The 23,992-nt window shown below is 41.4% G+C and overlaps 2 protein-coding genes across 2 annotated transcripts in view; one reads left to right on the forward strand and one right to left on the reverse strand.

The window, feature by feature from the left end:
• Trappc3l (trafficking protein particle complex 3 like) overlaps positions 1-15,682 on the reverse strand; it is a 53,459-nt gene extending 37,777 nt beyond the window's left edge. Inside the window, 4 exon segments of the mRNA XM_037200524.1 lie at positions 2,203-2,283; positions 2,285-2,303; positions 7,744-7,841; positions 15,590-15,682. Of these exon segments, the coding sequence (XP_037056419.1) occupies positions 2,203-2,283; positions 2,285-2,303; positions 7,744-7,841; positions 15,590-15,682 (291 nt within the window).
• A 2,420-nt stretch (positions 15,683-18,102) lies between these two features.
• Positions 18,103-23,656, forward strand: Calhm4 (calcium homeostasis modulator family member 4). The gene is made up of 2 exons (XM_028874787.2): positions 18,103-18,686; positions 20,619-23,656. The coding sequence occupies exons 1-2, from the start codon at positions 18,126-18,128 to the stop codon at positions 21,003-21,005; spliced, it is 948 nt and encodes a 315-aa protein (XP_028730620.1). The 5' UTR covers positions 18,103-18,125; the 3' UTR covers positions 21,006-23,656.
• The last annotated feature ends 336 nt before the right edge of the window (positions 23,657-23,992 follow it).

The following is a 23,992-nucleotide window of genomic DNA, read 5'->3' on the forward strand; positions in this document are numbered from 1 at the left end:
TGTTTAATAGTATGTTGAATTCACTGTGCTGAAGTTGGAAGACACTTAGCTTCCAATCTCAGGTTCATGATTCATTAACCATTAAAATAATAATAATAATAATAATAATAATAACATGGAAACAACTTTCATTTAGATTGTGGTTTTGAAAGTTTTTTTTTCATATAGATTACTCATTTCCATCATATTCTTTCTAGAACTTTTATTTGAAAAATAGCAATCATCATCACCCTGTTCTGCCTTCTCAGAGGAATGCTCTTAGATGGAAGGACAAAGGCAGTGCCTACAATCAGAATCCCAGAGAGTGCTGTGCGGCAGTCACTCATGTGAAGAGTCAGTCGGTCCTCTCCTGCATGTAAATATCAGGGCTCAAGAAGAGAGGAGGAAAGCCAATTAGTAGATGTGATGTGTGAACTGGATTTGGCAGCAAACCAAGGCCTCCCACGCCTCTTGTGTCCTCGATGACTACTAGTGAACAACGTAACAACACTAGCCTGATAACCACAGGTCTGAGATGAAAGGACGCTGGCTAAAGATGTGTTATTCTAAGAAAGATAAACTACTCTTGGCTGATTCCAACCTGTCTTCCACACATCAGGATTGTGTAAGGCTCTGGCACATGGGTCGCATGGTACATCAAGCACGGGAAGCCTTACTTTTTCTCTTGGGAAAATATTGCTCCGGCAATGATCTCTGGGGCTGGGAAACACTGGTCCCTTCCCCACTCGGTACTGTTTGGGGCATGTCTGCTGTAAGGTTACCCATTCTGCTCTATTCACCTTCATGAAGCATTTGCCAAGTGTGTGTGTTTTGGGCAGGAAGCAAAAGAAACACACAAGATCAAAACCCCTAGGAACTGGCAAACATCATAAAAAGTACCTTGCTCCCTACTTCTGCAGAGACAAAGGCCGGCAGACTTGTGAACCTCTGGCAGCCCTTGGGTGGTTTCGAATCCCCCTCCCACCACTAGTTTTGAAAGCTCTTCTTGGCTTGGTCTCATTTTTTCCACCCTTTCTTCATACCCACATTCACACTATCAGAGGCCTAGTTTGTCCCTAGAAATTCAGGTCCTCTGGGGCTTCAGCACCGGAACCACCTCAGACCAGTAGGAGGAGGTAGAGAGGAAAACTTCAGAGCCCAGCTGCTGGGCTGGCTGGAAGCCTGGCCTGCTCTCTTCAGAGGAAGAGTCCTGAAACTTTAGGATCTGACCTCTTGTTGTCTGGCTTGTCTCTTCCTTCACTATTCCTAAGAGGCACAACAGGTCTGCTCAGGCTCCCATGACTCCATCCTCCAGTACTTGACCCATGGCTGCAGACTGAGAGAGTTGTTCCTGTCGCAGTTTCCAAGACGACATTTTGGCTGCATAAAGAAAGACTGTGTCTCTGCAGCTGCTTCCAGCCTCCAAAACGACCAGCCTTCAAAACCTGCTAGAGATGTCGTTCCCATTGGAGACTTCTTTCTGCAGATTTCTACAAGATTTCTACAAGATTTCTTGACTGGCACTCTGAGGTCATCCAAGAACTTTCCAGCTGTAACCCTGCTGGGGATCTGAACTTGGGTCCTCATGCCTGTCTAACAGATACATAACCAGCTAAACCATCTCCCCAGTCCCCTGTAAAGCACTACCACAGTCACACACACACACACACACACACACACACACACACACACACACACACACCATGAAGTCAGTTTGGAAGTTTTGTCTTTAGTTCATAATAGTATGTATGAAAATAAAGTTTAAGCTGGTGGTGTTAGTACACGCCTTTAATCCCAACCCTCAGAAGGCAGAGGCAGGTGGATCTCTGTGAGTTCGAGGCCAGCCTGGTCTACAGAGTGAGTTCCAGGACAGCCAAGGCTACATAGAGAAACCCTGTCTTGAAAAAAAAAAAAAAAAAAGACAAAGTTTTTCAATCATAATCCCCTAACAACATATGTAGCTGGAACCTGTGTAGTCAAAACTGAAAACTACCAAACTCAAAAAGAACTCAAGTTGTTTTGTTGTTTGTCTTATTTTTGAGACAGAATCTCAAAAACTTAGTTTAGGCTGGCCTGGAACTTACTGTTTAGCCCAGACAGACCTGAAACTCACAATCCTCTTGCCTCAACCTCCCAAATGGTAGTATTATATGGACTGTAGCTGTGTACCCTCATGCTTGACGTGTTCTCAAGACACATGGACAGAGCCAAAAATGCATTTACCTGGGCAATTATGTCTATGATTTCTGAATAACTATGGCATCTTCTCACACAGGATCGAGCCAAAAAATCTTCCACCAGCCGATGTTCCAATTCCGTAACCCCTGTGGATGAAGGAAAGTATGATTTGCATAGTAGATAACAAACTAAGCCCGATGAAATGGGTCAAATTGTCTTAGGTAATGGGTTTTGTGTCTGTTCCACAGACCTCAGGAGCAGAGGCCAGCATATCTAGGAAATATGAATTAGTCTCTGCCAGGAGAGGAATCTGCCCGGAGTTGAGACTGGCCCAAACTTGACTGTACATTCAGAGAAGGGTGGTTGGTTGCCTGCAGCCTAATGTTTCTCATTTTTGACTATTGTGAAATGAGGAAAGATGCTTGCTAACTTTTCTGCTTTTGGTGTGGCAGCTGGATACTCAGGCCTCTCTTAGTATGCATGTCGGAGGAGCAGCCTTTACAAGAAGGGCTGTGTAAGGAAGAGGGGAAGAGAGCAGAGAAAGATTCTTTTATTGTTAGTGAAAGCTTCAGCATTTAAATTTCTTGCGTTTACCTCCTTCTCTTTTCATGCCCCCTCCTTCCAATGTGTGTGTGTGTGTGTGTGTGTGTGTGTGTGTGTGTGTGTGTGTACCTGTAGCGGTAACTGACGTACTACTGAGAAAGCCCTTTACGGAGGTGTCATAACTGAGTAAGTGGCTGAGGTGGCCCAGCAGCCTCCTTGAACAAGATGGCTTGAGAAACTTACATTTCTAAGAAGGACACCAAGAGATGCCAGAGTCTCTGTCTTAAAAGAACTTCTAAGCCAGTTACAGAAATAAGACCTTAAAGTAGGAGCAAAAAGGAATATTCTTTTCCCTAACCACCAGCCAAAACAAAATGGCCTTTACTTTCACAGCCGTATAAATAGACAAGTGAAACCACTTGGATAGAGCAACAGAAAACCCATGAAAATCAGTACTGGAGTTTTCCAAGGCAATATTTGTGCCTTGAAACGCAAGTGGGAAGATCTCAGGTAGCTTGGCAGTTATGGGAAAATGGCTTTGAGGTCAGAGTCTTTAATAATTTACCAGATCTACTGAGATATTCTATTTATTAAGAGCAGGGCATCTGTGCGGGAAAGAGAGATGGCTCAGTCATTCAAGGCTATGCCAAAGAGGTAACAGTCTTCTCCAAAAGACAGTTGAGTGGGGGCCTTACAACAGTCCAATATTTGTTATTTATCTTTATGTCTATATGGGCTCAGCCATGGGGGACAGGGATGAAAAGAATGCAATCAGCAGTGTGCATGTGTGTGGGGTATATGGGCTATTGTAATTAAGACTGAATCAGATTGTATGTGTGTCATGAGCTATTGCACATGCAGTTGGCGGTGTGCACGCTTATCATATCTTTGTATGTATAAGATAGAGTGTCTGTGCCGCTTTTCCATAGACCGTGCAATAAGAGAGACATATACTTTAAGACTAGGCTGTACATTCAACAGTGACGAGGCAGTCATGTGTTTGGGTTAACCAATGAGAAAGAAAACATACTTAAAAAAACGAACGACAGGAAGTATCTTTTTCGGAAGCTACAGCAGAAGAGTGAGATTTAGCTCTGAGCTCTACATTGTTTCTGTGTTTCTTATTTAATAAGACGGTTGGTTACATCGAAGCTTACAAAGATATGTCTAAAAGTACATATTTATATGTGAAATCTAAAATGTGAAATACTCTCAGAAGATATTCAAGACAAGCAAATGTGAAACATTTTTTCTTAAGCAAGGCCTTGGTACAGCATCTCAAACTCTAGTCTTTGCCTACTATTACACTCACATCTGTTAAGGTTGGTTCACCAAGTGTACTTTTTTAATCATACAGGGCAATTTCTCTGTCTTCTACAGCCATTCGACAAAATAATACAAAATCATTTGACGTATCACCATACATCAAATAAATTGGAGTAGTTCCTGGAAATGCTACATCGGATGTATGTGGCCTAAGCATAACCAACAGTATCAGTTCAACTGAGGAAGAAAGAGACGAGGCTGTAGGTGCTGTCTGGAAGTTTGTGTCTTTGCAAATACAACTATCAAGAAATGCAACAGAACCATGTGTAATAAACTGAAAGAACTCCCCCCAAAGAAGAGTATAAATACATGGAAATGGAAGAAAATAAGAATTTAATTCCCTCCCCCAAGCTTTCCTTGGTGTTGACTTACTATGTATTTTTCTGAAAAACAAAACAAAACAGAACCAAAAAAAAAAAACAAACAAAAAACAAAAAACAAAAAAACAAAACAAAACAAAAAAACATATGGGCCCTTTTTAATACTCTTAAAAAAAAAACCCTAGGCTCAATTTCTCCTTTGCCCTGCCTGAATAAAGCTTATAATCTTCCTATATTTCCCAGTAATTACTCTGCTATAGTTCTTTTCAGAGTCCATCAGTAAGAGGTTAAAAAATAACTCTAGCGCTAGAACAGTTTAGGTGGGAAGGTCAGTTGGGGAGAGAATGGGTGATAGAGGTGAACCAAAAAGCTCATGGTGCCTGAAAAAGCTACAAGGAAATCTGGTACTTGATAAACCAGTCAAATCATAAAGTTATGGACTGGCTGGGGTGACGGCTCAGCCAATAAAATGCCTGCGGTGTAAGCATCAAGGCTGGAGCCCAATCCCCAGCATATATGTGTTGTTAGATTTTCTTTTACTCTAGCCCCACGCTAGGCACCAAAATGCTTTGTTTTTTCTTTGCTCTTTTGGCTCTTTGCTCTTTGGCTCTTTTGGGGGGCTGCCACCCAGCTCCCAAATAAATCACACATGAAGGCTTATTCTTACTTATGAATGACTGGCCTTAGCTTGGCTTGTTTCTTGCCAGCTTTTCTTAAATTATCCCATCTACCTTTTGCCTCTGGGCTTTTTCCTTTTCTTACTTCTGTATATCTTACTTTCACACTTACTCCATGACTGGCTGGGTGGCTGGGTGGCCTCTAGCGTCCTCATCTCCTTGTTCTCTTGTTCTTTCTTCCTGCTCCTCCCAGATTTCTCTCTCTAGATATTCTCTCTGCCTGTCAGCCCCACCTATCCTTCTCCTGCCTTGCTATTGGCTGTTCTGCTCTTTATTAGACCACCAGGTGTTTTAGGCAGGCAAAGTAAAACAGTTTCACAGAGTTAAACAAATGCAACATAAAGGAATGCAACACATCTTTGCATCATTAAACAAATATTCCACAGCATAAACAAATGTAACACATCTTAAAATAATAGGTAAAAGCTAGGCGTAGTGGCATGTAACTCTACCACAGTTAACTCTGTAACTCTACCACTATGGGATGGGAGGAGCTTGCTGGCCAGCCATTTTTGACAATCAGTGAGCTCTGTGGTCAGTGACAGAACTTGTCTAAAGAAAACAAATAAGAAATGAAGGTGGAGAATTGGCAAGACAGCTTAACAGGCAGAGGTTGCTGTTAACAGGCAGGGCACAGGGATGATGACCTACGTTCAATTCCCAGGGCCCATGAAGTGGATGAAGTGAAATAATTCCCCAGAGTTGTCTTCTGATTTCCACATTCATGCTGCGTCAGGTGCATGTGTACACACACACACACACACACACACACACACACACACACACACCTAAGTAAATAAGTATTTAAAAAACAAGTTTTAAAGACTGTACCCTATGTGCATGGATAAAACTGTTCCCAGAAGCCATAGGTTATGAAACAAAAATAGCCAAGTTTGGGCTTCCTCTCTATGAGCTGTGGGTCATAGAGATTCCTGACGTCCTAAAACAATACAAGTAATTGCTGTAGGTTTTCCATCAAAGCTAAGATATCCTAGTCAGGAATTATTGGTGAAAACACCACGCATCTTAGTTGCAAGACATAGATAAATCAAGCCAAAACTGGGCTAGAAGCTTCCTACCTACTGGCCACCGTTATAGTACTAGGTGTTATGCAGGCTGCTGGGAGAATTATCATTAGCAGTCTTACTCAGCTGTGGGCCCTGGGCACAACAACACTGACCAGCCAGGCAAGGTGAACACACTGGTTCGATAATGGCAAGTCTGCTATGTGATAACCACTTTCAGACTGGATCTGATGACCTCTCCATGGGAAGGAAGTCACATTTAAGACTGTAAAGCCAGTCAAACGCCTGTGGCTGGAGCGGTCCTAGACCCAGCAGAAAAGCTACTGTGGTTGCTTTGCTAAGTGGACATGGTGAACATATCAAACTGCTTTATAAATAACCATGTTTAAACCTGTATAATGTGTATAATGGTGCTGCTCCCAGTTTGGGTAAGGAGGCTTTTTTTTTTTTTTTTAAAGTTGTCAGCAGTGACTCATTTAATGCTCAAAATACTGAAAATAAATAATTAACTAATGAATGTCCTGCCAAAATTGGGGCCTCACTATCAGTCCTTTTAAGGCTTAGAGGACATTGAAGACACTGAAGATGAAGGTGCAGAAAGAATGTAAGAGCTGGAGGGATGGGGAGAGGTGTGGAATGCTGACATCCGGGCATGAGCTGACATTCGCACTCACAGCAGCCGTGACTACCCACACACAGTTTGGAGAACAGTGGGCCAATCAGCAGTCTGTTATGGAAGGGGGAGGGGCTCCTGGGGTCCCTTCCTTCTGTTTTTATGCAGGCAATGGGTGGCGGAGGAGGGAGGGGCATTTTTGTCCAGCGGAATAGCCACTGATAAGGTGACCATTCCCCTATAAACAGCCCCAGTGAAACTCACCGGGTATAATAAAGACATGGGAGAAGAAGGAGGGCTAGGTGAGAGAGGAAGGGGGATTAGTGGGGATGAGAGGGGCAAGAGAGGATAAAGGGACTGAATAGGACCGTAATGCACTGTGAACATGCATGAAAGTGTCATAATAAAACCCATTCTTATGCATAAAGAATACATGCTCACCAAACACTAAGAAAGAAAAAGTTACAAATAGCGGCAATATTACAATAATTTGGTGATCATATAATTATTTGGGAGAAACTATAAGGTTGAATATAAACTGGAGGAATCTTCACTAATGAAATAAAACAGGAAAATGGGCTTTACTTAAAAAGGAGAGGTTGGGTTTTATATTAGAAATCTTTTTAAAAACACTCAAGCCATGAAAGCTAGAAAAAGACACCCCCTTTCAGTCTAACTCCCACTATTAGATTTTGTGTGCTTATTTGTTGCATAGGCCCCAATAGGTGGCCTACGCTTATGTAAGCAAACATTTTCATTGTAAGGAATTGTGAAAATTGAAAATCCAATTGAATAATCCATCATCTTCCTAAGAGAACACATTGGTTTCATCACGTCGGCTGCTCATACGAGACTAATGAAGAAATCATTTCCAACCTGAAAAACTTCTATTTGATAGAAACAGGCAAGAGTTCCTTCCTATTGTTTTAAGGCTGAGTTGTAAGAATGTATGTCCCACTTTTAGACGTGGTTCGTCGAAGCCAAGGAGGAGCTAAGGAGGTGGAGCAAGCCATTAGAAGCTGGAGAACGCAGGTGATATTAACACGCAATGGATACTCTACAGCAAAGAGACATCTACTTACATTTTATCTAAGTATTTGTTCACGTCTTCATCTTTTTCATAATCCTTGCACAGCTGGGCAACCAGAGCTCCATATGTGAGTACAAAAAGGTCTTTGTTCTGTAGGGGGAAGGCACACGGTTTTGTTACAGGCAGTTCTGACAGTATATTGCTGTGTTATTTATTTTAATCTGTGGGTAGGAATCACACCCAGAGATCATTTCTTCATCTCTCCCATGACTGCAACAATTTGCGCTCTCCAGTCACCATTTAAATGTATTTGCACACACGGCTAGGCTGGGAGAAGAGCTGAGAAGTCTGTTTTCTCACATGAGAACATCTCCCCACACATTTGTGTCTATCATACCTTGATGTGTATTTTCATGGAGGAAGGTTTTTTTTTTTTTTTAACTACCCATTTCTGGTACAGTTATTACTATTCTGGAATGCCATGTACTTTTACACTGCCTGTTTCATTTGGAAGGGATAACCAGTGAGGCTCATTGTGAGATTGCGTAGCCCTCATCTGAGTCCCAGATCTACCAAAGAGGGCTTCAGGATGATCCCAACCACAGCAGCAAGCTGGTGGGAATTGCTTTTGCTTTTTGCTTAGAAAAAAGAGGAGATTTTTAGAGGACCCAAATATAAACATTAGTACCTTAAAAAAAAAAAAAAAAGAATTCCAAATTATGCTCCACTTTTTAGAGTGAATTACGAGCACAAATGAAAACTGAGGTCCAGTCATGCTTCAGTGAGTCCAGAGAAGATGAAAATAAAAGAAGCAGAAAGCAAAGGTTGGTCGACCTATTTCTAAAAGTCGGTCTTGTACCCGCCGAGAAGTGCGGCCTGTGAAAGGAAGGGGAGCCTGTTGAGAACGCCTTCCACACCGTCCACCCTACAGAGCCAGGGGAGGACCCAGAGGATGCGGAAACATGCCCAGCCATCTGGGGTCAGAAGGCCCCCTCCGAGTCCGGGCTCCAACTCTAACACACAGTCAGTCACTGAGGCACATCAGTGTGGTGGGAGCAGAGACAAACAGAAGAGGAGGTGGAAGTGGGACCACTATTGAAAATGAGCGTGTTTCACTTAGACTGATGTTCATGACCGGTCAATGTGGATTTCAGGCGAGGAGGGTCATCCTTACCTCTACTATCAAGTGTCTTAACTTCATACGTAGGGGACCAGAGGCCTGATAATGTATGGGTTTATATTTAAAAGATGGATATGAATGTCTTTTAAAAAAACAATAAAATTATTTATTCAACCCAATAGTGTCTATAAAACACCATGAATTTTGATGCAAATAATTCCAAAATTAACCCAGTGCCTCAGTGTCCCCCACCGAGGGGGACATCTGAATGAGACATGTGGGTTTATATCATGACAAACATGCCTCTTTGTCAAGTGAAAATATTTATTATAGATACATTTTAAAAGAATCTAAATATTAGCTGGTATACCTGGACCTATTTATGTGAAAACTAGAAACAAAATGCCATCAGTATATGTGGAATAGACACTATAAATTAATTTATATTGCATGTTAGTTGGTATTATAATAATACGTACATCTCAGGTCTAGGAAAATAAGATGTTAATACTTTTTCCAGGAAATAAAGGATATAAGCAAGAGATTTGAACAAAAATAATGTTAACCTAACATTGAGGGTCACAAATATTCAATTTTATTCCTGTGCTTGTGATATAAACTTGCCAAGAGGCTCAACATAGAACACAACAAATACCTGTGTGTATATACAAAGCTTATGTCCAACAGCAGAAATCTAAGCATTGCTTTGTACCAGTTCTGTAGACAGAAACAAAAAAGAATCGGAGGAGGGGAAGAGGGAGGGAGGGAGGGAGAGAGAAAGAGAGAGGAAAGGCAGAGAGGAAGCGGAAGAGAAAGGAAGACAGGGATGTATCTGTTGCTACTGTACACTACTAAGAATTTGTACAGAGAAGAAAGAAGAAATTGTATTCTTCTTGTCTGTCACAACCTGAGCATTGTGTTTGTTTCGAATTAAAGCCAAGGTGATTCCTGCCCTGGAGTCTCAGGTTCTCTCTCCCATGAGAGACACACTAATATTTCTTGAAACATGTTAACTTCCACCCGAGTTTCAAGTACACTGTCCATAACGGTCCATTTCTTCATGTTGCTTCATGACCAGAGGTTATACTGTGAATAGCATATCTTTGTAGGTCTCAAATCCATACTACAGGTCCCAAGAAGTAATAACAGGAATTTCCTTTTGGTTTTTAAAAATAATAAAATCAATCATTTTCATGTGAAAAATAGAACTCCAGTAATTTTTCCCAGTGGTACACCAATATTAAAAGGTTTACTCTCTCTCTCTCTCTCTCTCTCTCTCTCTCTCTCTCTCTCTCTCTCTGTGTGTGTGTGTGTGTGTGTGTGTGTGTGTGTGTGTGTGTGTGTAGTGAGTTAGGTACAATATGAATTGTCTAGTATACATTTTTGTCATTTGATATGTCAACAGGCAAATGGTTCAAGATTCAATAATGCCAGATGAACTATTTGTAGGCATTTCCAACTGTGGTACACACCAGTTAATCAATGCAGCCTTGAGAGCACAGGTCCGAAATCACCTAATTACACTAAATGCCCACCGGTCCTTGAGATAATTAAAACAGCATTAAACATAACCATAAGTTTTCCTACCTGTAATATCTGAATTACTAAAGCTATAATGAGGAGTTTTTTTTAAAAAAAAAAAAGGAGTATTGCTTCAAATTAAATGTGCCAAAAAAAAAGTTTTAGAAATAAGCAACTTCGGAAGATGTAAAAAGGACAATGGCACACACCAAATACGAACACATTTAAGGCTAGGGAATGTATTTTTAATGACAATCTTTTGATTCCTAGTGTTTTGATGGTCTTTTCCTACTTAATTTTACACATAATTGATCACAGATTTCATTTGCTATTTAATATAACATGCAATACAAAGAATTGATTGATGTTTTCATATTTTATCTTAGAGGCAAAAGGAATATTTGATACCTGTATTCCAGTCATCCATCAGAAAAGAAGGTCCTAAAAATCTGTATAAAGAATTGATTATTCCGCTACACTATTAAAAGATACTTGTAACTATTCCCAGAAGGGTCATTCACTAAACACTAAATACCATTTTTGCCTCACTGAAACCTTCTACTTTTAACATCATTCCCAAAATACATAAAATATCCCTCAAGGAAACATTGGCTGGGAAGCAGAAGCAAGGTTTTTGAGAAAAAAAGGTCTTACTATTTTGTGATACTCTGGCTTTTTGTGTGCAGGGCGAGACATCTCTCTTGGTGTGTGAGGAATGATCTTCAGTTCTTTTCTTCTGTCTGTGACTTAGACATGCACCAGTAGTCCACCAGTCCTTTGTCTTAGCAAGTTCCTCCTTGCTTTGGTGCAGGAGTCTTCTCTACTGCCTTTGCTCTTTGCTGAATGGAAGAGAAAAAACAAACAAACAAACAAAAAACCCCACCAAAATTCGGGAACAACAGCACTGTCTTGTACCTCCGTAACCTGCTCAAGGAACAGCCTCACTTGTAATACAGACCCATAAAAGCTCACAGTGTGTGTGAAGTCAGACCCAAAGTACCAAGCCACTAAAAACTCTCTAGCCCCAGGGAGTTGATGAGTGGTGTTTTGTTCGGATGCCAAGGTATTGTTTTAAAATCACAAACAGAAACCTTCGCAATCCAAGACAGATCTAAATGTTAGCATTATTCACTCCCATATTGATTGTTCTATGAATTACAGAGGCAGGATCAGCAATCTTTGGGCACTAAATCCTGAGTTTAAATCTGATCAACAAATGAGTTTCACATTGTCCCCAGAACACTTCCTGCCCCCACTGTGTGTGTTCATAGCACTCGAATATACCCAGCATCTTGTTTTGAAAAAGATAAGTTTTCACAGCAGCAATCAGCAATTTTAAGGAGTCATAAAGCAGATGATGTTTTCTTACAGAGCTGTTGCTCAGAAGGGGTGCTCTGCAGTTTAATAATGCATAATGATCCTGGCAGAGAGAGTAAGTAAGCCCTTAGCTTTCTTTTGAGAGTTCCTGAGCTACTGGAGGCTCTCCTTAGTGATGCAAAAGTACATATATTTAAAGTTCAAGTAAGTCTCATCGTGACAGATGCAGGCTGCGGGATTTCAAAGCTGTTCCAGAAATAGACACGGAAAATTCGGTTGAGAAGGCAGTCTTTGTTTCTTACATCTTGAGACAATTAGTCCCATTGGTTCTGGAGCATCCCTCCTGCAAAGTGAAGATGGTGAGCACTTTGAAGACAAGTGTGGCACGGTTGAAAGAGCCTAGGATGGTTGGTGAGGCTCCGATTCAGTTGCAAGTCTCCTGATTACTGGCTGTGTGGCCTTGGACAAGCCACTTTATTGCTCTGTGGCTCAGTTTTCACATCTGTGAAATGGCAATAGTAATACCTACCTCACAAAGTAATTTGACTATCAAAGAGATGATATGCACTGTAAAACACATTATAATGCACTGTATAAAAACTAATTACTGCAGGCTCTTCTTACGGGTGGATATATGGGATGGAAGTCTATACCATGTGAAGCAGTTCCACACCTATTTGTGTTCTATGAAACTATGGTCTCAGGGAAATCAGCAATACTGGGTTTTGGGATTTGGCGGCTTTCTTAGGGGCAGACCAATAACTTATATTTGTAAGTTCACAATGTGCAGCATGGTTTTCACTGTCTATATCATTTTAATTCAACTACAGTCAATGAAATAGTCATTGTCATACTTGTTGCCATTTTACAGGATAGAAATATGAAAATAAAAAGACTGATAAAGCTCTTCAATCTGATCTGGATGGTAGGGAACAGAACTACATTTGCAGATTCCTAATACCCGCCCCCCCCTTATCTATCATATACATTCCAGCATAGTTGATGAAAAATTTTAGAAGTAGACGCTAAACAACCACAAATGTGCAATCGACAGCACGTTGTCAATTTGGTGGTCATTTGGGCTTCAAGGTAAGAGAGCCCTGAGAGAAACAGGAAAGGTCTATGTGATTGTAGTGAGGGAAAGGTGGCACTGTAATCAACAACAATACCCGACCATGGCTGTGTGGTGGTCATATCAAGTCCACTACAAAGCTTCAAGCCATCATGGGGGTACCTCAGGAAAGGTGACACCTTCCTCCAGGCTGACAAGGCCGTTGGCTAGCCAACGGTCCTCCAGATCAGACCTAGGACCTGACCGAGGAAGGAGCTGAGTGCCTGGCAGACACTCATGAGCAAACACAGCCGTGGGCCACTGTCACTTGGACACTGGTTTGCTCTTTTTCAGACTATGAAACTCAGCATCCTTCAACACTTCTTAACATCCGAGTACACCTTACGTTTCCTGGGCCCTTTCTTTTTATGTAAAAACACTGCACTGTTAAAGATGGAAAAAACGTAGTTTGGCGCTTCTGAAGGAAAATGACCCATGTTTGCCCTGACACTAGAACAGGGAGGAGAGAATTGGTTCAAAGTCATGCCCAAGTGTTGCGTTTCTACTTTTACTAAGAATTGTTAAGCTGGCTAGAATAGAATTTGGAGCTGGGATTGAGAGAAAGAAGCATTCTTCAATCTTGTCAGACTTACTCAGCTGCCAGTCAACACAAGTTAACAGTGTCTCAGACCACACCTCTACCCAGGTCCTTTGAGAGGCAGCTGGACAACTGAGTAAAGACTTGGGAAAATCCTAACAGAAGACAGTAGCAACCCCACCTCCCAAAGCACCTGTATGGAATCTCATTTCTTCCTACAAATCTTCTCTAGGATCTAGGGAGATGGTTCTGTGGATAACAGTGTAAAAGCAAGAGGACTTGAGTTTCAAATCCCCAGCATCCTCCTAAAAAGGCAGGCATAGCTACTTAGTGCTGTGGAATGTTCTGTATGCTCTGAATGTTTTGCTCTGATTGGTTAATAAATAAAGTGCTGATTGGCCAGTAGCCAGGCAAAAAGTATAGGTGTGACAAAGAGAGAGGAGAATTCTGGGAACAGGAAGGCTGAGTCAGGAGATGCTGCCAGTCTCTGCTATGAGAAGCAACATGTAAGATACCGTGTAAGCCTCAAGCCACGTGGCAAGGTATAGATTTATAGAAATGGGTTAATTTCTAGGATCTAACTAGCAAGAAGCCTGAGCCATTAGGCCAAACAGTTTAAATAATATAAGCTTCTGAGTGATTATTTTATAAGTGGGCTGCAGGACTGCAAGGGCTTGGCAGGAGCCAGAGAGAAACTTTCCAGCTACAAATTGTGCCTATAACCCCAGCATTGGCAGGCTGAGACAGGCAGATTCTGCAAGCTCACAGGTTAGCCAGCCTAGCTGAACCAATGAAAATTCAGTTCAGTGAAAATAAGGAGTGACAGAGGAAGACCTGGCCTCTATATGTATGTGCATGAATACATGCACATGTATACACACACACACACACACACACACACACACACACACACAAACGACACACCCATTTCTACTTTAAGCTGATCTTTGTGTTTGTTTTAACCTGCTTTCCTTATATAAAATTAATGTATGACTCATCCTGTGACCCCCGGCCCCCTAAGGACAGCTGTAATGCTCAGATCTGGTTTTCTCAGTCATACACTTGGTTGTGCTCTCTGAGAGAGATTGTGAAACTGGGTCCCCGAGTACTATACATGCAAAAGCTACAAGAAGGACAGACAACAGCAAACTAATATTGGGATTCATTTTTATCAAAGTGAACAATACAGAAAACTAAAATTAAGACATTTACAGAATGCATGGGACTGGATATATTGTATTAAGTGAGAAGCCAAGGGTTCAGAATGACAAGCATATTCCTTCTCTATGTGGGTTTTAGCTTCGAATTTTGATACATGTGCATTTATGAGAAAATGGGTGTGTGTAGTCACCAGAGGCATCTAGAAGAGGCCAAGGCGGGGTAATAAAACACACGTGATATTAAAGTGAATGGGAGAACATGGGGGAGGGGCAAGGGGAGTGTTAATCCAAAGCCAGCACAGGTGGGTATGCCATAAAGGAATCTACAAAGCAGATCCTTACAGATCTGCATCAACGAAGCCCTTACTCCGGTAGGGTTCAACCAGCCCTCTACTGTGTCCTACGCAGCTCCCAGCAGGAATGCTCTATAATGTTCTTCCCGATTTCCTCATATAACAGATACTATAACGAATGGATTTTAAGATATGAGATAATAAACACAGAAGAAGGATGTGGTATGTGTTACCAAGCTTTGCTATATATGCTTCAGGCTGAACCAGCTAAAATATCCGGACCCTTTTAGACCCTGTCTTCCTGTCCTGCTTAGTGGTCACCACTCCGTGGACCTTGGATTTATCATTCCTATGCATGTGTTAAAGCTCCACATATATTACCATCCGTACAGAATATGTAATAGCACTTGTAACTTTATATTAGAGTGGTGCCATACAGCTCGGCTCTCATGGCCAGAACTCTCCCCTCAAGGTTGTTTGTTGAGGTTTCTCCACAATGATACCTGCCATTGTAGGTAATGTATTTATACGGATTAACATCGGGTTAGCAAAACTTTCTGTAAAGGACCAGATAGTAAGTCAGGTTCTGCAACCATACAGATTCTGTAGTAATAACATTCATCCTGCTGTCAATTTCAAAAGCAGCCATCCCCAAGCAGACATGGCTATTTTCCAATTAAAACTTTATTAATAAGCACTGACATTTGAACGTAATTTCATTTTCATGTCACATATGATTTTTTTTCCGACCATTTTAAAATGCAGAAGTCATTCTTAACTCCTAAGCCAGACAAAATAAGCAGTGGGCAATTTGACTCCTGTACCATACTTTACTAACCCCACCACTACAGTACACCGTCGTCTTGGTTTCTGCATCCACTTCCTTGTTATTGGATGCCGATACTGAGGTTTCCTTGGTGATCCTTTGCATCTCCCACACAATTTAATGGGAAATTATTTGTGGAACTTATAAAATAAAGTATTTATCCTCTACTTTTAGATCATAGAATGCCATGCATCTTTAACAATCTGACTTAGGCAAAACTTGCTAAATTTATTTTATCTTTTATCTACCTTTGTTTATTTGATCAACACACTTGTTCAGTGTTACATTAAAAATCTCTCTGTGAAGGAATTCTTCCTTCTTATTTGCCAGATCTTCCTTTTATATATTTTAAAGTTATGCAATCATGGACGTACAAACTGCCACTTTCATGTCTTCGTAATGCATTGTTTTTATTATGATGGAGTGTGCAATTAGCCCTTTACCTCTTTACTTGTAGCCAGTCTTGCCTTCTCCTAATACCATTTATTATTCCCAGTGGTCCATGATCCCATGTCTTTCTTTTCAAGCTTCGTGTGTGGTATAGTTTGAGGAGTGTCACTGACAAGCAGCATGGCTGTTTTAAAAACACTGCATGGGCAGGTTTAAACCAGTTCTGCTTTGGTGGTTAAAGACATGTGCCAGGCCACCTGGGTCCTAGTCTTGACTCCTCCATTCATCTGTGTGCGGTGCTAGGCAAGTTCTTTAATCTCGTCGCATCTCAAGACTGGAGTGTTGAGGAGATTCGGTGTTCTTAACACAGGGCCTAGCAGATAGTAAGCGCTCTGTCGTTGTTAGTTATTTTGTTGTCATTGTTGATGCGTCTGGTCTCATTTATACTGCAGTTTTGTCTTTTCTCTTCATCATTCGTTTGTCTTTGTTGACTCTCTCCTTTCCTATAAAGATTCTCTTTTTACTCCCTCTATGTTTTAAATGATCTATAGATGGCATATCTCTAGTCTTTCAGTGGTCACACTTAAAATGTTTATGGTTTATCAAGATGTGTTTGATACACAGTTTGATAAGTATATAGATCAAGTTTTTAATCAATGTAATTAACATTGCTATCACCCTGTTCTATGTTTATCTATTTGGTATCCATTAATTATAGGGCCAGATAATAAGCTATTTGTATTTCCCCTGTGAGCCAGAGGTCAAATGCCAGGGCCATCACCTTATCCAATGCTCACATACTGACTTAATATCGTCCTGCCCTAAATCAACCATTGCCAGGTTGCAGACATATAGGGGTAATCTCTATGCTCCAAAGCCCAGATTTGTTTAAAAGCCAATCTTAGGTGTTCCCCTGTCGTGCCTTATGTTCCCTACAGATCCCCCATCTTTACTGGGGGCCCAGGCTTTCTCTTCCTTCTCCCACCTTCTGACCCAGGCTGATGCTTCCTGGTGTGACCCTGCTTGGCATTCTCTGACCTAGTTTCCTGGGGAAAGAAAAAAAATAAATCTTTTGATAGTGTTGGCATTTTTGCCACAAATCCAAACACTGGCGTAGAAATGTACAACTCCAAAAGGATTTCTCATGGCCCTTTACCTCTCTTTGTATCTCCACTTCCTTACTGTCTCAGCAAGCACAGGTCTGCTTTCTGTTGGTGTACATTTATATTTCTAGAGTTTATTTTCTTGTTGTTTTGAGATAGGGTCTCTACATGTAGCACCAGATATCCCAAAACTCAACTACACAGACCAGGCTGGCTTTGAACTCGCAGGGATTCACCTGCCTCTGCATCCCAAGTACATGTTGCACTTTGCATGAATTTCTCAGCATACTGTCTCAGTTCACCAATGATGCATTTCACCACACCCATCTAGAATCAGAGAAAAAAGATTTTTTTTAAATCCAACCAACCCTTGTCCAGTATTCAGTACACAGAAATTGTATGTTAAATATTTCCTAATTAAATAGCACAAATAGCTCACATGTTTGATCATTTCATTCTTATTTAAAACTATATGTTTGCAATTTGACTTTTAAATCAACATATAGCAATATTCTGTCGACAAACATCTTTGTTTTGATGCGGCTTTGTTGTGCATGGCCCCCTCTCATTTAGAAAACTTTTTGGGACCTCCTAGAAACTTTGGGTTCTTCTAATATTTAGTTTCTATTTCTCTGTGTTTTGTAATGCTTTGGCTGTAGAATCTGTTTGTCACTGAGGTAAGAGTGTCTCTGCTTTGCTTCCTAGGCTGCGTTGGTTGATGCTTAACATGTCTTGTTGTACAAAGTGGTGAGGAGCTAGATGGAGGGTATTTGCCTGGCAAGTGTGCTGTGGTCATCCACAACGGGATGTTGAAAAGTTCTCTCTTTCACACAAAACTGAGATCCCTTCTCTTTCTCCCAGCTCCACTTTGGTGTGAATTTATGAGCTCAGGATTCACAAGGCACATGAGAGGACTCCGGGATCCTTTAAACATAGAAGGATGTCGGGTCACTTGATGCAACCAGTTAAACCAGTGCAATCCTATAAAATGGTCACAGCTGGTGGAGTCCAGAGATCAGAAAGGGCCACCGGCTGGCTGGGTCAGAGCTTCCACGATGAGCCCAAATCTCAATTGTCTTCTCTCGTCTCTGCAGAGAGGTGGAGCGTGCACCAATACTTTGATTGCGATTTTGACTATTTGCGGGCAGCAATTGTTCTCCTCTTACACATTCAGTTGCCCGTGTCAAGTCGGGAAAAACTTCTACTACGGTTCAGCTTTTCTCTTGGTTCCTGCCGTGATCCTCCTGATCGCTGGCTATGCTCTAAGAGGCCAGATGTGGACAGTTGCCAGCGAATACTGCTGCTGCAGTTGTACCCCTCCATACCGGAGAAGCAGCCCTCTGGAGAGGAGGCTGGCCTGCCTCATGTTCTTCAACATCACCGGGAGGGCGCTGGTGGCTCCGCTGACGTGGCTGACGGTGACCCTGCTGACAGGCACCTACTATGAATGTGCGGCGAGTGAATTTGCCTCCGTGGACCAGTACCCGATGTTTGCTAATGTCACTGCCAGCAAACGGGAAGAGATCCTAGCTGGATTTCCATGCTACACGTCAGCTCCTTCTGATGTCATTCCAATAAGAGATGAGGTGGCTCTTCTGCACAGGTACCAGTCACAAGTAAGTTTATGACTTTTTTTTTTTCTGTCATACTATCCCAAACTTATTACAGTTCCTGTGAACATATGGCATGCCTGCTGCTGCTCATATTATCTGACTACAGAGCACAGGTTAGATCCCATGCATCTGGATGAATTCTACTGGATAGCTGCATGCACACAGTTAGGATGCCAGGAGTCATTAGACCTGCTTATCTCCTGGTGCTTTGCCATTTAGTAACTGACAAGTTTGTTATTAAGTTGTACAACTGCTCAATGCTTCACTTTCCTGAGCTGTGAAAGGAAGATAATCATAGAATCTGTCACCTAAATGGTTGTGAATGAGAAAATTAACTAATACATTTAAAGAGCTCACAACTATGCCTAGACTCGGTTAAAATAATGACTGTCAGTATTATTATAAATATCATAAGTATTATCAGAATAGTGCTATACTACTAAATCTCATTTTTCTGTGTTTTCACCTTTATGCTCTTATATATTAAGAATCTCTTCTGAAATTACAGGAAGCTCAATTGTGTTTTTAAAATCTCCAATGATGGCTCTAAATATAATCTTCATGGACAACTTAGTGTCAGGGAGTGGGATGGGAGAGGAGGAAGACACGGGCCTGCAATACTTTCAGGTTCAATTTCAGAAGTGTAATTTTTCATTTTGGCAAGAAAAAGCCATCACCTTCCCTAAGGGATGAGTTAAAATATATTTTCAAAGCACATATCATAAAAGCATCTTCTGTCTTAAAGTCCTAATTGCAAATGCTTCCGTGGCTTTTGACCTGCTATCCTTCGGCTACTTAGATACTGTTCAGTTAGAAAAATTACAGTCAAGACATGGGATCCTGAAATGCTGCAATCATACTCAATTGAAGAAAAATCAGAAAATGTCCATTAAGATATACTTTGTCACAATTGTGTCTTGTTTTGGGTTTTCTTTTGTTGTTTGTTTTGACTAGTCTCAAAACCAGCTCAGCCAGAGGAGCTTGAGAAAGCTGGCAGGAGAAAGGTCAGAGGAGAATTGCACTGCCCACCTGTTAGCATTCCCAAAAGCTCTTGTTAGCATTCCTAAAAGCTCATCTTCTTTATTTTACCTACCAGTTGCTGAATGTTTTTTTTTTTTTTTTCTTTTTTGGTTTATTCGAGACAGGTTTCTCTGTGTAGCTTTGCGCCTTCCTGGAACTCACTTGGTAGCCCAGGCTGGCCTCGAACTCACAAAGATCCGCTTGCCTCTGCTTCCCGAGTGCTGGGATTAAAGTTTTTAAAGAATGATACAGAAAGGAACAAAAGGATCCTAAGGGGAAAAAAAGTCAGTGTTTCAAAAGCAGTTACTAAGTAGTCAAAATAAAGCTAGTTCATCTAAAAAAGGAAAACAATAAAGAACTTCAAAGCATAGCCTATACTTGTTTGCTGACTTCTTTGGTTACAAAAGATAAGGGGGATGGAGGAAGACATGTCTATGAGTACTTGGTAGCAGATTGTTGAAGACGTCTTGGGAGGCTGCCATTAGTGCCTACGACAGCATCATTATCAAATATTAATTAAGCCCCCAACAAATGCCTGGGTCTGTACCTAATGATTGAGAAGGAAGATCGGGGTATAAGCAGAGGACAAGGTTTTAGCATTTTATATAAGGGTAATTGGTGGTTTATAGCGTCTATCACTTCAAGGACAGTACTTAGAATCCATCCCACATGAACAGGTCAAATTCCTTTGTAATATGAGGGCCCCACTAAAATGGCTTGACCTGTCCTTCCGACGTGGCTATTTCCACATCAAATGACCATCACTGTATATTATATATTAAAAACCGGAAGCAAAGACCCACATTTTAGTTCTGAGGTTTGTAGGACTCCCTCCTACCATGACTGTTTCTTGAATATTTGCTGTATTGATTGATGCTCGAGTCTACTAATTATATTCCTACTAATTATGTGTAGATGCTGGGCTGGATTTTGCTCATTGTGGCAACCATTGCTCTTCTGACCTCCACCTGTCTGGCAAGATGTTGCTCTCCCCTCACCTCTATGCAGCATCACTATTGGACCAACCACCTGCAGAATGAGAGAGCGCTCTTTGAACAAGCTGCAGAGGAGCACTCGCGGCTTCTCATCAGACATCGCATCAAGAAAGTGTTTGGGTTCATTCCTGGGAGTGAAGACATCAAACATATTCGTATTCCTTCATGCCAGGACTGGAGGGAGATTTCCGTACCCAATATTCTGTGTGTGGGTGACACCTCCCAGGGCCCCTATAGCTTCCTCGGAGACAGGGTGGTTGAGGAACATGAGGAAGACAGACAAGAAGGTATTGAAATGAAGCCTTGATAGCTGCACCTTTCAAAGTTGAGGGTGCTTGATTTCCTGAAGCTAGAGTTTCAGGGCAGCTTCTTCCTTTGCTATCTCTCTGACACTTACTTAGAGAAGTCCATCCAAAATCTTATTTCCAAAATCCATTTATAGAGAGACAACCTCCCATATTTATGAGGTTTCATCATGTGTTCATAACGACTAACATGTCATGTTGGTCCATTTTAAATGGGTACGAAATTTTAAGTCATGTCAAATTGGAATTCAGTTATGTTACTGGGTATCTGTGTGAAGATCAATATTTCCGAGCATTATTTTGTCATATGTCCATATTAGCTACCTCGGAGAGCTGTTGAGACGGTCAGGAAACACTTAAACTATGCTTTTCAGACGATGAACGCAAGCCAAAGTCTCTTCCATCCTTCCTCTCTGAATTATGTCTTCTCTCGCTGTCTTCCCTCACGCTAATTTTTGCCTTACTCCTCGTCTTCATTTAGATGATGCTTTTCATTACCTTCTCCTCTTTCCTCACATCTGAATATGTAGCCGACTAGAGGAGAAGGTAGAATAAGATGGCATTTCTGAAGTGGTAACGGTGAGGAAGGTTTTGAGCGTCGTCCTGCGCTCAGGGAAGAGGACAAATCATCACATTATCATTAGTGTTAGGCTATGCTCAGCATCACAGCAGAGGTGTCTGTAAGACAACTTCATACAAAGTTTACCCTAAAAGCATTCCCTCTCTGCTCCACACCACGGGTCCCAGCTTGTCCTTTCCTTTTCAAACTTTTCCTTTATGCTCAAAATCTATTTGAGGAACTAAAGCATGAAGTACAACTTCTAGTTGTTTCTAGAACTCAGAGCTGTGGGAATGGTGGTGGTGCTGGAAATATCACTCACTGGGTAAGAGCACATACTGCTCCTTCAGAGGACCTGAGTTTGGTTCTCAGTATCCATGTCAGGTGGCCTACACTGTCTGAAATTCCAGATCCAGGGTATCTAATGCCCCTGCCCTCCATAGGTACCTGCCTCACAGGACCATAACCCCACAGAGACACGCACATGAGCACAATTTTAAAAATAAGTAAATAGAACCTGGGGGAGGGGCCAGCTTTTCTCTGTCAGGCTTTGCTAAATGCAACCTCTAACATCTGACATCTTCTAGCGTGTCTTGATCAGGGTTGCTTCAAACCCGATTTCTGCCGTGTTTGCTTAACCACCTGGCTCATTGAACCACAGAGAGATCTGAAAGCTTTTGTTCATTCACTTCTTTAGCCAAAGTGATTTTTGATTGCCAGTGAACCAACAGCCAATGGCCAGTATGGCCTTCAAGGAGATCAGAATAACTGGATTGTTTGAAATGCCACCAACTTCTTAGTAATAAGTCTGTATACAATTATGGAGGGTTATATTTTACGTCAAATTCTGGGTACTTTGGCTTGATAGAAACAAGAGAGGGTTTTTGAGAAAACAAAACCTTTGCAGGCATTTCCCCAATAGAAGATTGCTGAGTATAACCCTGTGCTAGGTCAGGAGACTGCCGTGTCCTCACCAGCAACACCATCAACCTTACCAAAGTTGGACCATCTCCCTGGGGGCCTAACTCTGGTTTTAAAGAAAAATTAATGATACCCTACCTTCTGGAAAGCAAGGAACTGAACCAAATGAACTACTGAAGCCCCTTCCTAGTCTGATAGAATGTTTATGCTTATTGTTATACAGGGGAATTAATGTGTATAGACTTTTCTGGAATGATAGTAGACTCATGTTGCTTATTCACCGAGTTGAATCTTTAGCGTTCTCTAAAAATATCTGCTAGCATTCTACTTTTGAAAGAGCTTTTCAGAGGGTCTGGGAAAGCTGACTCTACCTTGTCAACTAATTGTGGGCTCAGTGATGATATAATGTTACAAAAGCAATTTTGAAAACAAAGATAATATATGTTGTGAAAGGCCACGCTGGTTCTAGTTCCCTCTAATGCCAAAGTTAGTAAATCTGGAAGGCATTATCTATTTTATTCTCAAAATTCTCTCAAAGCTCTAGAATTCCCAGTCTCCATGGATACAAGAACTTTTGAACTTCCTCTGTTCTGGGACTTCCTAGAAAATGAATCAATCATTTTCACCATATTCAGAATTAGTCTATTAGTTTTCAGGACCTTTACCTTGAAAAGAGACTCTTCAGTAAGGTTTTCAATTAACCGCACAACCAAGGAGTGTATGAAGTTAGAGTGCTACCTCACCAGGAAGATTAACAGTTGCCTATGACAGCACCAGGAAACAGCCTGGGCTGCCTTCTGAAGTCCTTTTACATCAAACTCAGAGCATGACACAGAAAGTCTTCCTTCTGAGCCAGTTAAGCGTGATCATGGCTTTGGGTAAAAGGAGATGGAGAAATCCTCATCTACACAGCTTCAAAGAATTCCTAGCACCTATATGAACATTTGAAGTATATATTCTTAGGATTTCATTGTACTGTGTATCATCCACTTCAAGTAAAATAAATTGACCCCCCACACACACACATACACACACCACACACTTTTGGTGTATTCTTTTGTTCTATAGTTAGTTAGGTAAAACTTTTTTTTCATTAAGAACATGGCACTTCCTTCCCTTTATGCTTAATGGATTTATGTAATTATAAAACGTAATTAAAATCAATTATATGTGCACACCTTGTATTTTTCTGCCAAGTGACTCTGGCTTGGCAGAGAGAGACTTGCTGATTCTGCTTTGTCAACCTCCCTCATTACTCCATCAGGATTCAGATCGCCTCCTTCCCAAAGCTCAGCAACGGCAGATCCTGATTCCTTTATATCATCGACCCTGATCTGTAGGGAACTTACACGTTGTCATCCTCTGGTTTCTGTGCTCTGTGCTCATTTCCAGCTGTATTTTTGTTTAAAAATTCAAACTAATGGTTGTTAATTAGAAACGGCAGTGTGGAGGCTCAACATTGAGGAGTGCCCGGTGCTCCTCCAGAGGATCGGCATTCTGTTCCCAGCA

Source organism: Peromyscus leucopus, chromosome 8a (assembly GCF_004664715.2).
Source record: "Peromyscus leucopus breed LL Stock chromosome 8a, UCI_PerLeu_2.1, whole genome shotgun sequence".
Classification (NCBI taxonomy): domain Eukaryota; kingdom Metazoa; phylum Chordata; class Mammalia; order Rodentia; family Cricetidae; genus Peromyscus; species Peromyscus leucopus.